The following is an 11035-nucleotide window of genomic DNA, read 5'->3' as shown; positions in this document are numbered from 1 at the left end:
GCTGACGCTCGACCCCGCCCTTCCCGCGGACGCCCCGCCCCCGGCCCGCGCAGACGCTCGGCTCCGCCCTTCCCGCGGACGCCCCGCCCCCGGCCCGCGCTCTCAAATCCGCGTCCCCGGCGCCTCCCACGCGGTCATGGCTGAGCTCGAGCTGTCGGAGCTGCAGCTGGTGGCCCAGCGGATCCGCAGCTTCCCCGACTTCCCCACGCCGGGCGTGCTGTTCAGGTGCGAGCGCGGCCCGGCCCCTTCCCTGCCCCTGCCCTGTCCCTGTCCGCCCGCGGCGCGCTGACCACGCTGTCCCCGCGCAGGGACGTGTCGCCGCTGCTGAAGGACCCCGCCGCCTTCCGCGCCTCCATCCACCTCCTGGCGCGGCACCTGCGGGCGGCGCATGGCGGCCGCATCGACTACGTGGCGGGTGAGCGAGGGCGGCGGGGCCGTGCCCCTCGGGACAGCTCGGCGACCGCCCGGGCCCTTGTCACCGCGGGTACCTGTCCCCTGCTCTCTCCCACAGGCCTGGACTCGCGAGGCTTCCTGTTCGGGCCGAGCCTGGCGCAGGAGCTGGGCCTGGGCTTCGTGCTCATCCGCAAGAGCGGGAAGCTGCCGGGCCCCACCGTGAGGGCCTTGTACTCGCTGGAGTACGGGAAGGTGAGCGGCGGGCGGGTCCCTCCGTTCCCAAGCAGCTCGGGGAGGTCACAGTGGATGCGGAGTTCAGGGGGTTGAGACGCGCGGCTAAGCTCACACAGCCAGGAAGGGGCGAAGTGGGGTCAGCTCCCAGGCTCTGCACACGAGGTCGGCCCCTCTCCGTGAGTCTGAGGCCACACACCTGCCTCCTGTCCGTCCGTGGGAGTCTGAGGCCACACACCTGCCTCCTGTTCCCTCCGTGGGAGTCTGAGGCCACACATCCGCCTCCTGTCCGCAGGCGGAGCTGGAGATGCAGGCAGACGCCCTGGAGCCGGGGAAGAAGGTGGTGGTCGTGGACGACCTGCTGGCCACTGGCGGTGAGGGTCCCGCCCAGCACACAGCTGAGGCTCTGGGAGGGCCTGGCCTGGGTGTGGGGTGGGGTCTCTGCAGTCACAGCCTCACCAGGGGCTGGCCTGGAGTGCAGACCCTGCAGCCCAGCTAGAGCCAGGGCCCCTCCTTCCCGCAGGAACCATGCGAGCCGCCTGTGAGCTGCTGGGCCGGCTGCGGGCGGAGGTGCTGGAGTGCGTGAGCTTGGTGGAGCTGAGCTCCCTGCGAGGCCGCGAGAGGCTGGGGCCGGTGCCCTTCTTCTCCCTCCTGCAGTACGAGTGACCACGTGGCCTCCCGGCCCCTCTTCAGCCAGGAAGGTGTCAGCCTCAGGCGACCAAAGTGACCTTTGCTGGGCATCAGGGCCACTGGCTGCCAAGTGATACCCCAGTGCCTAGGGGCCCTCCTGGAAGTGCCAAAGCCTGGAGCAGGCGGCCTGGGGCAGAGCCCTGTGTGCTGCCCACGTCCAGTTAAAAACTCAGGAAGAGGGTTGGGTGCGGTGGCTCACGCCTGTAATCCTAGCACTCTGGGAGGCCGAGGCGGGTGGATTGTTTGAGGTCAGTTCGAGACCAGCCTGAGCAAGAACAAGACCCTGTCTCTACTAAAATTAGAAAGAAATGATTTGGACAACTAAAAATATATACAGAAAAAAATTAGTCGGGCACGGTGGCGCATGCCTGTAGTCCCAGCTACTCGGGAGGCTGAGGCAGTAGGATCGCCTGAGCCCAGGAGTTTGAGGTTGCTGTGAGCCAGGCTGACGCCACGGCACTCACTCTAGCCTGGGCAACAAAGCGAGACTCTGTCTCAAAAAAAAAACCTCAGGAAGAGAACATGAGTAAACATTTCTGCTATACACGTTGTCCCGTCATTCTGTCACCCAGGGCACGAGCCCTGGGACTGCAAGGCCAGCGCCTCGGCCTTCACACGGAGTGGGCGGCAGCAGCACTCACCGCGGTTCTCACCTCGCGGGGCTGCGACCTCCCGGGGTGGGAACAGGCCGTGTGGGTGGTTAGGGGCCCATGTGCAGGACTCACAGCCCCGAGGTGGCAGGTGCCACCTGCACTGGTTTTCAGTTGCCACAAATTTAATGGCTTAAGCACAGCTTAATTATCTTAGTCCCAAAGCTCAGAAGTACAGAGGTCAAGGCGTTGGCAGGCTGGGTCCTGGAGGGTCCAGGGGGCATCTTTCCTCGTGTCCCAGGGCTGCCTGCACTCCCTGGCAGGGCGGCCCCGCCCTTTGACTGCTTCTGGTCTCCAACAAGGACCCTGTGGTGACACTGGGCCCACCCCAGCCCTAACCTTAACCTCACCTCCAAACTCCTGGCGTGATCAGTCCCTCTGCCATGAGGTCACGTGTTCACAGATTGCAGGATTACGTAGGGGACGTGTCTCGGGGGTGGTGCTCTGCCAACCACACCCCCCCGACCCTGCCCAGCCCCGCCTCCCTGATAAGTGCTGTCAACAGCAGCGGAGGCAGAAACCAGTTTAATATCAACACACCTACCCGAGACCAAGACAGACCCACCACCCACCGTCGGGGACCCCCGGGAAGAGAAGAGCAAAGTGCGTCGAGTTCATACAAGGAGTAAAACCACACAGCGGCCCAGCCCAGTGTGTCCCCAGCCCGCTGCTCTGCAGCAGGCCCCGGGCTCACAGCCCCTCGGTGCGGGCGCGGAGGGCCAGGCGTGCCGTGATGCTGGCCAGGTCGGCAGCCTTGTCCAGCTTGACGTAGGTGTCGCCGCGAACGTGGTGGAGGCTGAGCCAGTCGGGCAGCAGCTCGGACAGCAGCAGCAGGTGCTTCTCCATCTCCCCTGCGGAGAGAGGCGGTGAGGCCAGGCGGTGAGGCCACCCTGCGGCAGCACCGGTGTGACCCAGCCCAGCCCCCCACCTCCGGGCTCTCTCCGCCCCCAAGGCAGGGTGTTACAACCCTGTCTACAGCCTCTCGGGGAGAGACCAAGCCTAGGGTCACTGCCTGTGCCCTTGAGGACTGGAGGAGTGATGTGGTGGCAGGAGACCCTGCCACCAAAGCCCCGCAGGAGGAGGCCAGAGCAGCTGTGGGACCTGCAGCCCCATCCTGGTGGCCAGAGGCCCAGGAGCGCACAGCTCAGCCGGGGACTGGGAGGCTGCTCTGACCAGGAATGCAGAGAAACCGGCCGGGGGAGCTGCCTCAGGAGGCTGCAGGAGTGGAGGGGCCGGCAGAGGCTGGGGGGCCTCGAGGAGCACCCAGCACCCGTGCGCTTCTGGTGAACACACGAATCCAGGGTGGACACCCCTGTCAGGAAGCCGGGGAGGTGGTCGCAGGACCCCAGTGGTGAGCCCGGGCCCCGCCCCACCTACCAGGGCTCATGCTGGCACAGTAGCTGCCCACCATCCGGGCGCAGGCCATCGCCATGGTGAGCGCCGGCTTGCGCTCCGAGACAAAGACGCTGCGCAGCACGCGGGCCAGCTCGGGCAGCCGCTCCAGCCGCTGCAGCCGCAGCTCCTGCTCCGGGCGCCGCGTCATCTGTGCCAGCTGCTTCTGTGCCTCCTTGGCCCGGACCTGGGGTGGGTGCGGGAGGTTGGTCGTGGGCAGCGGGTCACCCCGGCCCCCACGGCCCCCGGCTGCCCGTCACTGGCTCACCCGCTCCAGCAGGTCCTGGGACACCCCCTTCAGGGCGTGGGTGGGGGTGGTGGGCGGGGTGGCCGGCGGGCTGGCGGGCAGGACGGGGCTGCTGGGCTCGGCTGAGCGCACGGCCAGCTGACTCAAGGCCTTCTCCATCTGTGGGGGGGACGGTCAGAGGGGAGGTCACAAGAGGCAGTGGGCCCAGCCCTGCCAGAGGAAGCCCCTCGCCCCCTGCCTGGACCCTCTGCCCCGGCGCCCCCAGGCCTCTCCAGGCCCGAGGAAGGCTGTGCTGGGCGACGTGGGGTCCCGGCCCGCAGTGCAGCCCGCTGCGGGGCACGTCCCCGGCCTCTCTAGACCCCCAGCCAAGCACGAAGCCCCTGTGGAGGCTCCGCCCATTACATCCCCCATGGGGTCAGGACTCAGAGCCCCGCGCAGCCTCACCCTGGGCGACACCAGGCCGCGGGCGCGGGCCAGCACCTCCTGGGCCGTGGTGAGCTGCTCCGTGGCAGGCGGCTGGGGCAACGCGGCCGGCTCGACGTCAGGCACCTCGTCCACGCTGAAGCGCGGGTGCCAGCGGGTCAGCTGGTCGTCAGGCACCTCCATGGGGGGGCTCAGGGAGGCCAGGAAGGCCTGTGGGAGAAGGGGGTGCCCTGGGTCACATACGAGACAAGGGCTGTCTGAGCTCCTGTCCCAGCTGGGCTGCCTCGGGCATGTCACTAAACCTCTCTGTGCCCAGGTACTCAGGGAAGGAGAGGGCCCGCAGTCAGCACCCACTCTGCACCGTCACGGGCCTTCTCAGGGCCTGAGGCTGCCGTCCCGGCTCAGGGCAGACCCGGCGCAGGCCTGTGTGCCCCGTGTGCCAGGCGTCAACAGGGTGCGCCCCCCGCCCATGACACCGCAGTGGGGAGCAAGGGAGAGGAAAGCTCCAGAACTCAGCCTCTGGGTGGGGGCTGCCTGTGGCGGGGGTGCTGCGTGCGCTGAACAGGTGTCCAGGCACACACGCCCGCAGTGCCACCACCTCCGTGCGGCAGGGACCGGGTGCTCGCTACGCCCCTGCCTGCCGCCCACTCACCCTGTGGTGCTCCTTGGCTCGCTCGAGCAGCCTCTGGCTGAAGACCTGCCGCCGCTGCAGGAGGCGCGAGGCCGTGAGCTGGGGGGCTGCAGCGCCAGCCTCTGCGGGGAGAGTCCAGGCTTGAGCCCCCGCAGGCCCCCCAGCCGCCTGGCCCCGTGACCACGTTCCCAGCGCCCAGTGCCTCACACCCATCCTCAAACACGCATGGGTCACAGGTGGGGAAACTGAGGCCCTGGACCCAGCACGCTCACCCTGGTCCAGCAGCGGCTCGATGGTGAGCTGGTAATCGGACCTCTTCACACCGTCCTTGAAGGTGGGGACGTTGCGCTCCTGGCGGAAGCGGTAGGACGTGGGATACACGGCTTTGATCTGGCCCACGTTGCGCTCCTCGAAGCGCCTGCGGGAGGCGGTGCCAGGTCAGGAGAAAGCCGGGGCCGACCGCGCACCCGGGGGGGGGCGGCCAGCCCCGCCTGCCGGCCACTGACTTGCGTGTCATGTCCTGGACGCCCTGCTTGACCTTGGCGAAGGTGGCAGTCTCCGAGCGGTTGTGGAGCATGCCCACGATGGTGTCCATGCTGCGGAACATCTCGGCCAGCACCTGGTACTTGTAGGGCAGCACCAGCCCTGGAGGGCCGGGCTGGGCCAGGGCATGGAAGCGCTGGTAGGCGGGCAGCTGCTTGCCGCTGTCGGGGAGAGAGCCGGCTCGGGAAAAGACCAGCCACACGCCCCTCCGGGCCCAGAGCAGGCCCCACGCCAGGGAGACCCCACACTGCCATCTCATCAGGAGTAGCATGGACACGACAGCAGACCCTGGCTGCACACTCAAGCCCCAGGGGACCCCCAGCCCGGCGTCCTCGGCTCTGAGGAGCACAGCGGGGGACGCACAGCAAATGCCCTGTGACCACGGGCTGTCCGCAGCACCCCAGGTGCACCAGAGCCCACGAGGCGGCAGTTACCAACCCCTCCCAGGTGGACGCCGGGGGCAGGGTGCATGGGCAGCAGGCTGGGCTCTGCCGACAGCACCAACTTCTCCCCCTGCCCACCTGCCCCTGCGTGGCCGCCCACCCGACTCACCACGGCTGCTCTGGACCGCCCTCAGCCTCCGGCGGGCTGGGGCTCTCAGCACCCTTCTGGGCGCTGGCCTTCAGCGCCTGGACCCGCACCTCCAGCGCCCGAGCCCGCTGCAGGCATGACTGGAGCTCGGAGATGGTGTCTTTCCGGGGGACCTGGGGACACAGGGTGCTGTCAGCCCAGCCAGTCGCCCCATGGCCGGTCCCACCTGCACTTGGTCCAGCTCCTCACCTTGTCCTGCAAGGCTGCCAGGCCGGACGGCTGACCCGCTGAGAGGGCATCTTTCTTCTGTATCTTCCTGCCCCGAGAAGTGCGGGCCGGGGAGCCAGGGGTGGCCGGGGAGCCAGGGCCAGCAGGGGAGCCAGGGGTGGCCGGGGAGCCAGGGCCAGCAGGGGAGCCAGGGGTGGCCGGGGAGCCAGGGCCGGCCAGGGAACTGGGGCTGGAAACCTGGTGGGAAGGACCCAAACATGAACACATGACAAGACCCGGGTGCACCTGGCTCTGCAGAAAGAGAACACACTTAGGGGATCAGGGATGGCCTTTCAGTTAACTGGATGCTCAGGGGCCTCGTTATTTGGGGTCTTTGCTGAAGTCAACTGGGAGGGACACGGTCCACCTCCGCTGGGCCTTCCGGGGCAGTTTCGAGGGCTGAGCCCCTCCCAGCCGTGCAGGCAAGCTGGGTTTCCCAGCGCTGCTGGTGGGATCCCGGGTCAAACCCGCCAGTGGCTTCTTCCTCGCAGGAGTCATAGCCCAGGTCCCTGCAGCGGCTACAGGAGCCGGCGGGTCCCGCCCGCCCCGACCCTGGGACCCCCGGCCCCTCCTGCGGGTTCCTGCACGCTCCTCTGCGCCGCAGCCACACCGCCGCCCCGCCTCGGCTGCCCCTGCACCCCGCCCCCAGCCCGGCCTCGGTTTCCCCCGACTCCCCTCCCCTCACCACTCCGGCCTCGGTTTCCCCCGCCCCCAGCACTCCGGCCTCGGTTTCCCCCGCCCCTCACCACTCCGGCCTCAGTTTCCCCCCGCCCCTCACCACTCCGGCCTCAGTTTCCCCCGCCCCCAGCACTCCGGCCTCGCTGTCCCCGGCCCTCACCCCTCCGGCGGCGGCCGACAGTCGCAGCCTCCTGCTCGCGGGCGGCGGGGTCCCGGGGCGGGCGCGCTTGGCCCGCAGCTCGGCGCGGGGCGCGGGGCGGCGGCGCACGAAGAAGTCGGTGACGCGGCGCTGCTCCATGTTGGCGGCGGCGGCGGCGGGAGGCGCGTTTCCCGCCGGTTTTCGCGCGCACGCCCGGCCCCGCCCGCGCCTGGGCCGGACCACTGGGGGGGGGGAGGCGGGAAATGGACGCTTCCTGGCGCATGCGCGCTGCTGTGCGCGCCGCGGGGCCGCGCATGCGCCCTAGTGCGGCCGTGTGCGCGCGCGGCACCTGTCCTCGCGCGTCCCCTGCGCGGCTGCGCGTCCGAGGCGGCCCCGCAGGACCGCGCGGTTGCGGCCCCGACTGCACTTCGTGTTTTAGGAACGGGGTCTCGCTGGTTGTCCCGGCGGGAGTGCAGTGGCGTCATCACAGCCCACTCAGCCTCCAACTCCCGGCCCCAGCGACCTCCTGCCTCAGCCTCCCCAGTAGCTGGGACTGCGGGTGTGCGCCACCAGGCCCCGCTCCGGCCAATTTCCCTATGTTTAGTAGAGACGGGGTCTCGCTGTGTTGCCCAGGCTGGTCTTATACTCCTGGCCCCGAGCGACCTTCTCTACTCGGCCTCCCAGAGCGCCGGGGTTGCAGACGTGGCCGCCGGCCTGCGCAGTTTTAGGGTGAACGTTGTGATCTGTGACTTGTGTCTCGATTATAAGGGGGGAGCACGAAAGAAAGAAACTGCCTTCAAACTGGCGGAGGCGTTAACGCTGTGAGCCCTTGGAACCTGAAGCTTCCGTTGTGTGAGAACCAGGCCTGCAGCTTCGGGCTTCTGGGGAACCTAAGACCCCGACGGGAGCCCCTCCTTCCAGGTGGTGCCGAGAAACGGGAGCAGCGCGGCCTGGCAGGTCCCGGCGGGGCCTGAGGTCTGGCAGGGCCGGGATGCGGGGAGGGCTGCACTTTTCCACCGTTTTCAAGTTTTCTGTAAAGAGCATGAATTGTGCCTATTTAAACAAAAAAAAAAGTTAAAGGTCATTTGGTGATGCCGTTGGTGCTTTGTGAGAAAGCTGGGGGTTGCTGGGATCGGGGCGCCTGAGTCCCGTCCGCACTTTAGGGGCAGCACCTGGACCTGAGTTTTGCAGATTATCAGCCGGTCAGGAAATCAGTGTAGACGGTTGAGACCTGGATTTTTAAGGCTACATTGTGTTGAAGTTTAGTTCTGGCATGTGTGCTCTGGGCGAGTAAAACGTATGTACGTCAAACAGTGGTGGGGGTGGGGGCAGGAATTGACTGGGAAGGAACAGGAGGGGACGTCCCAGGTGCCCGACACGGCCGTGCTGGGGCAAGGCTTTCACAGGCATAAGATTGGTCAGAACTTGAGGGTCCCCTGAGGTCTGTGCGTGTATCTAAAGATCGCACTGTAGACAAATACTGGACTCTGGTGGACGGCATGCGTGCGCAGGCGTTTAGGACTGACCTGTGTGCGAGACTTGCAGATGTGTGGAAGGCGGGTAGATGAACACGGGGTAAGAACGGTGTGAACCACTGGGACAGTCTGAGTGGTGGTGAGCGCTGCCTGTGAGAGTCTCTCAGCTGCTCTGTATCTTTGAAATATTTGAAAATAGAATGTTTTGAAACAATGTATTTCTCATTCTGGAGTTTGGACAAGAAACTTTGAAAGGTCCTGGGACCCAGCCTGCCCTGAAGGCTCGTGAAAAACACCTTGAGGAGTGGGGCCGGCGGGTCTCAGCCCACCACCCCCAGGGCAGCCCCCCGGGCCAGGCCTTAACCTGCACAGCTGCGGTGCAGACCCCTACCCTGCACCTCTTCAGCTGTAGCATTCTGTTCTATCCTAATTAGGGTGGGAATCCCAGCTTTTCTCAAAGGTGGTAGAAAGTGATCTGGGTGTCAGAGTGGAACACTGTAGGTTGTGAGCCTGCTATACGGTAAAGAGGGAAAGCTTGTGACATTTTAGAGCCGTCATGGCAGCCTAAGTTATAGGCCAGCCTCTCCTTAAGACCAGCTGCAGTTAGAGGCCCTGTTAAGTCTTTGGGCCGTAGCTGTTCACCAGGTGGAGGGAGCTGTCTCTTCCCCTGGTGGCACAGTGCTGCCCACTGTCTGCTTCACATTTAGAAAACAGAGACACCTGTTCCCAGAGAGGCAGAGGGAGCTGGACCTAACCATGAGCGACTGTTCAGTATCGGGGCCCTGGCGCTCCATGGGGTCCGGTCCCTGCTCTCCAGAGATAAGCTGAGGGACCGGATGCTGCCGGGGGGGGCCTCGCCTGGTCCCCACAGTGCTGAGCTGGCCCCACCCACATTTTGCTTCCCTTGCCAGGGCGGTGGTACTGGAGGTGGACTGGGCTGAGTCTTGAGCCAAAGCTGAAGTCTGCTCACAGCTCTAAAGGGAAGCCTCGGGGGAAGGCGGCCCTGCTCTCCCGAGCAGGACGTGGGGACCACGGAGCAGGGGCCACCAGCCCCAGCCAAAGCCAGCACAAATTGGTTGCCGCCAAGATGAAGCCCCAAGTTCACTGCTGGTGGACCACTGCCCCCGTTTTAATGCTAAAAATCACGCCCAAGAGTGGAGATTTAACATGGTAATGAGACACGTGATGTGTGGAGAAGCATGATCGCCGGGTAGGCGGCTGGCAAGAAAACAACTCTGCAGCAGCGATTGCGGGGCTGGTGTTGCACTTCCGCTCTCTGCACTTTGAAAGTTCCCCGGCCCTTCGTTTCCAGCCAATCTGGTTTCTCAGCCGGTTTGGAGAGCCAGTCAGGTGGCTCGGCCGGTGCTGCCTCCTTTTGTTCCAGCAAAAGCCCCGGAAAGCCTGCCCTGCGTGCATTTCCTTTTCGGTCTCTTGCCAGTTTCCGTCGACTTGGGGAGCGAGAGCTGCGGGCTGGCGTCAGCCTGCCCACCCTCCGCTGGGCCACACGGTGCTGCGCTGGCCCCCAGACTGTGCCGGGGCCACCTCGGGAGGAGCCCCCTTCCCGCCTGGCTACCACCCGACTGTGTGACTTCTGTCACCATCTACCGCAGGGGTGGCTCCCGGGAGTCCTGGGAGGGAAAGTGCGTGCACAGCGCTGCTGTCACTTTGGCCAGCCCTGGGCACAAGCTGGGGACAGAGGCAGGGCCCAGCAAGCCCTGAGTGGCTCTGGGGTGGGCTACATCCTGGGGCAGCTCGCTGGGGGCTTGCGGAGTCCAGGGCGTGAGTCTGAAATTTGTCTGGCCCCGTGTGGGGCAGAGGCTTGGTTTTAGGAGTGTGGGGAGTTTGGAGGCCGGGGTATGGCGGCGGTCACTCCCCGTGACCAGCGAGTGGAGAGGGGGACACCCCGCACGGCAGCAGCCTCAGGACTCGGCTTCGGTGCTTCCGCCAGTGTCCATCTGGTGGCTCAGGGACCAGCCGGGTCAACTGTTTAATATTTTCACTGTCCCCCCTGGAGAGTAGGCCTTTTGGGGTGGCTTCAGCCTTAGAGTCCTTCTCGGAAACGTGCCAGGCACCGGGCGCGGTGGCACACGCCTGTGATCCCAGCACTCTGGGAGGCCGAGGCAGGAGGATCGCTCGAGCCCAGGAGTTCGAGACCAGCCTGGGCAACATAGTGAGACCCCATTTCTAAAAAAAATAGAAAAATTAGCTGGGTGTGGTAGCACACACCTGTAGTCCCAACTCCTCGAGAGGCTGAGGTAGGAGGGTCACCTGAGCCCAGGAGTTCAAGGCTGCAGTGAGGGATGAGAGAGCCATTGCTCTCTGGGTAACAGAATAAGACCCTGTCTCAAAAAATAAAATAAAAAAAAATATATATATATATATGTATGTGTGTATGTTGCCATGCTTGGCTACCGTGATGGAGTTCAGTGGCTGCGTTTGTGCTGTGAGACGCTGCCTTCTGGTCACAGGTGACTGGGGGGGGGGCACAGGGAGCCAAGCAGCCCCTTTGCTGGGACGGGGCCTCCGGAGCTGGAACAGCCACCAGCGTGGTGTGAAGACACGACAGCTCACACAGGTGGTTTCAGGTAGTTTCCAGCGAGGTCTCTGTGATGCCTCCAGCCCTTCCCGAGGCCCCAGACTTGGATGAGGCGGCAGATTCCTGCCCCGATATTTGCCTCTTTTGCTTAAAGCGACTCTGAGTGAGTTTCTCTTTCTTCCAGTCCGAGGAGCCTTAGTGAAAGCACG

At 65.3% G+C, this 11035-nt stretch overlaps 2 protein-coding genes across 2 annotated transcripts; one reads left to right on the top strand and one right to left on the bottom strand.

Annotated features, from left to right (window-relative positions):
* Window positions 1-90: 90 nt before the first annotated feature.
* APRT (adenine phosphoribosyltransferase) lies at window positions 91-1573 on the top strand. Its single transcript, XM_045533823.1, has 5 exons — window positions 91-225; window positions 309-415; window positions 512-645; window positions 920-998; window positions 1148-1573. Exons 1-5 carry the CDS (start codon window positions 137-139, stop codon window positions 1288-1290), a joined length of 552 nt encoding a protein of 183 aa, XP_045389779.1. The 5' UTR covers window positions 91-136; the 3' UTR covers window positions 1291-1573.
* Window positions 1574-2473: 900 nt separating this feature from the next.
* Window positions 2474-6130, bottom strand: CDT1 (chromatin licensing and DNA replication factor 1; the record flags this gene model as incomplete). Its single annotated transcript, XM_045533822.1, has 9 exons — window positions 2474-2815; window positions 3342-3543; window positions 3625-3762; window positions 4048-4236; window positions 4679-4779; window positions 4930-5075; window positions 5164-5361; window positions 5753-5904; window positions 5981-6130. Coding segments are annotated over 9 exons (1437 nt in total), but the record flags the coding sequence as incomplete, so codon positions are not given.
* Window positions 6131-11035: the final 4905 nt, after the last annotated feature.

The sequence above is a fragment of the Lemur catta genome, chromosome 20 (genome assembly GCF_020740605.2).
Source record: "Lemur catta isolate mLemCat1 chromosome 20, mLemCat1.pri, whole genome shotgun sequence".
Classification (NCBI taxonomy): Eukaryota; Metazoa; Chordata; class Mammalia; order Primates; family Lemuridae; genus Lemur; species Lemur catta.
The sequence above is the reverse complement of the archived record's forward strand: the minus strand, read 5'-3'. Positions and strand labels throughout refer to the sequence as shown.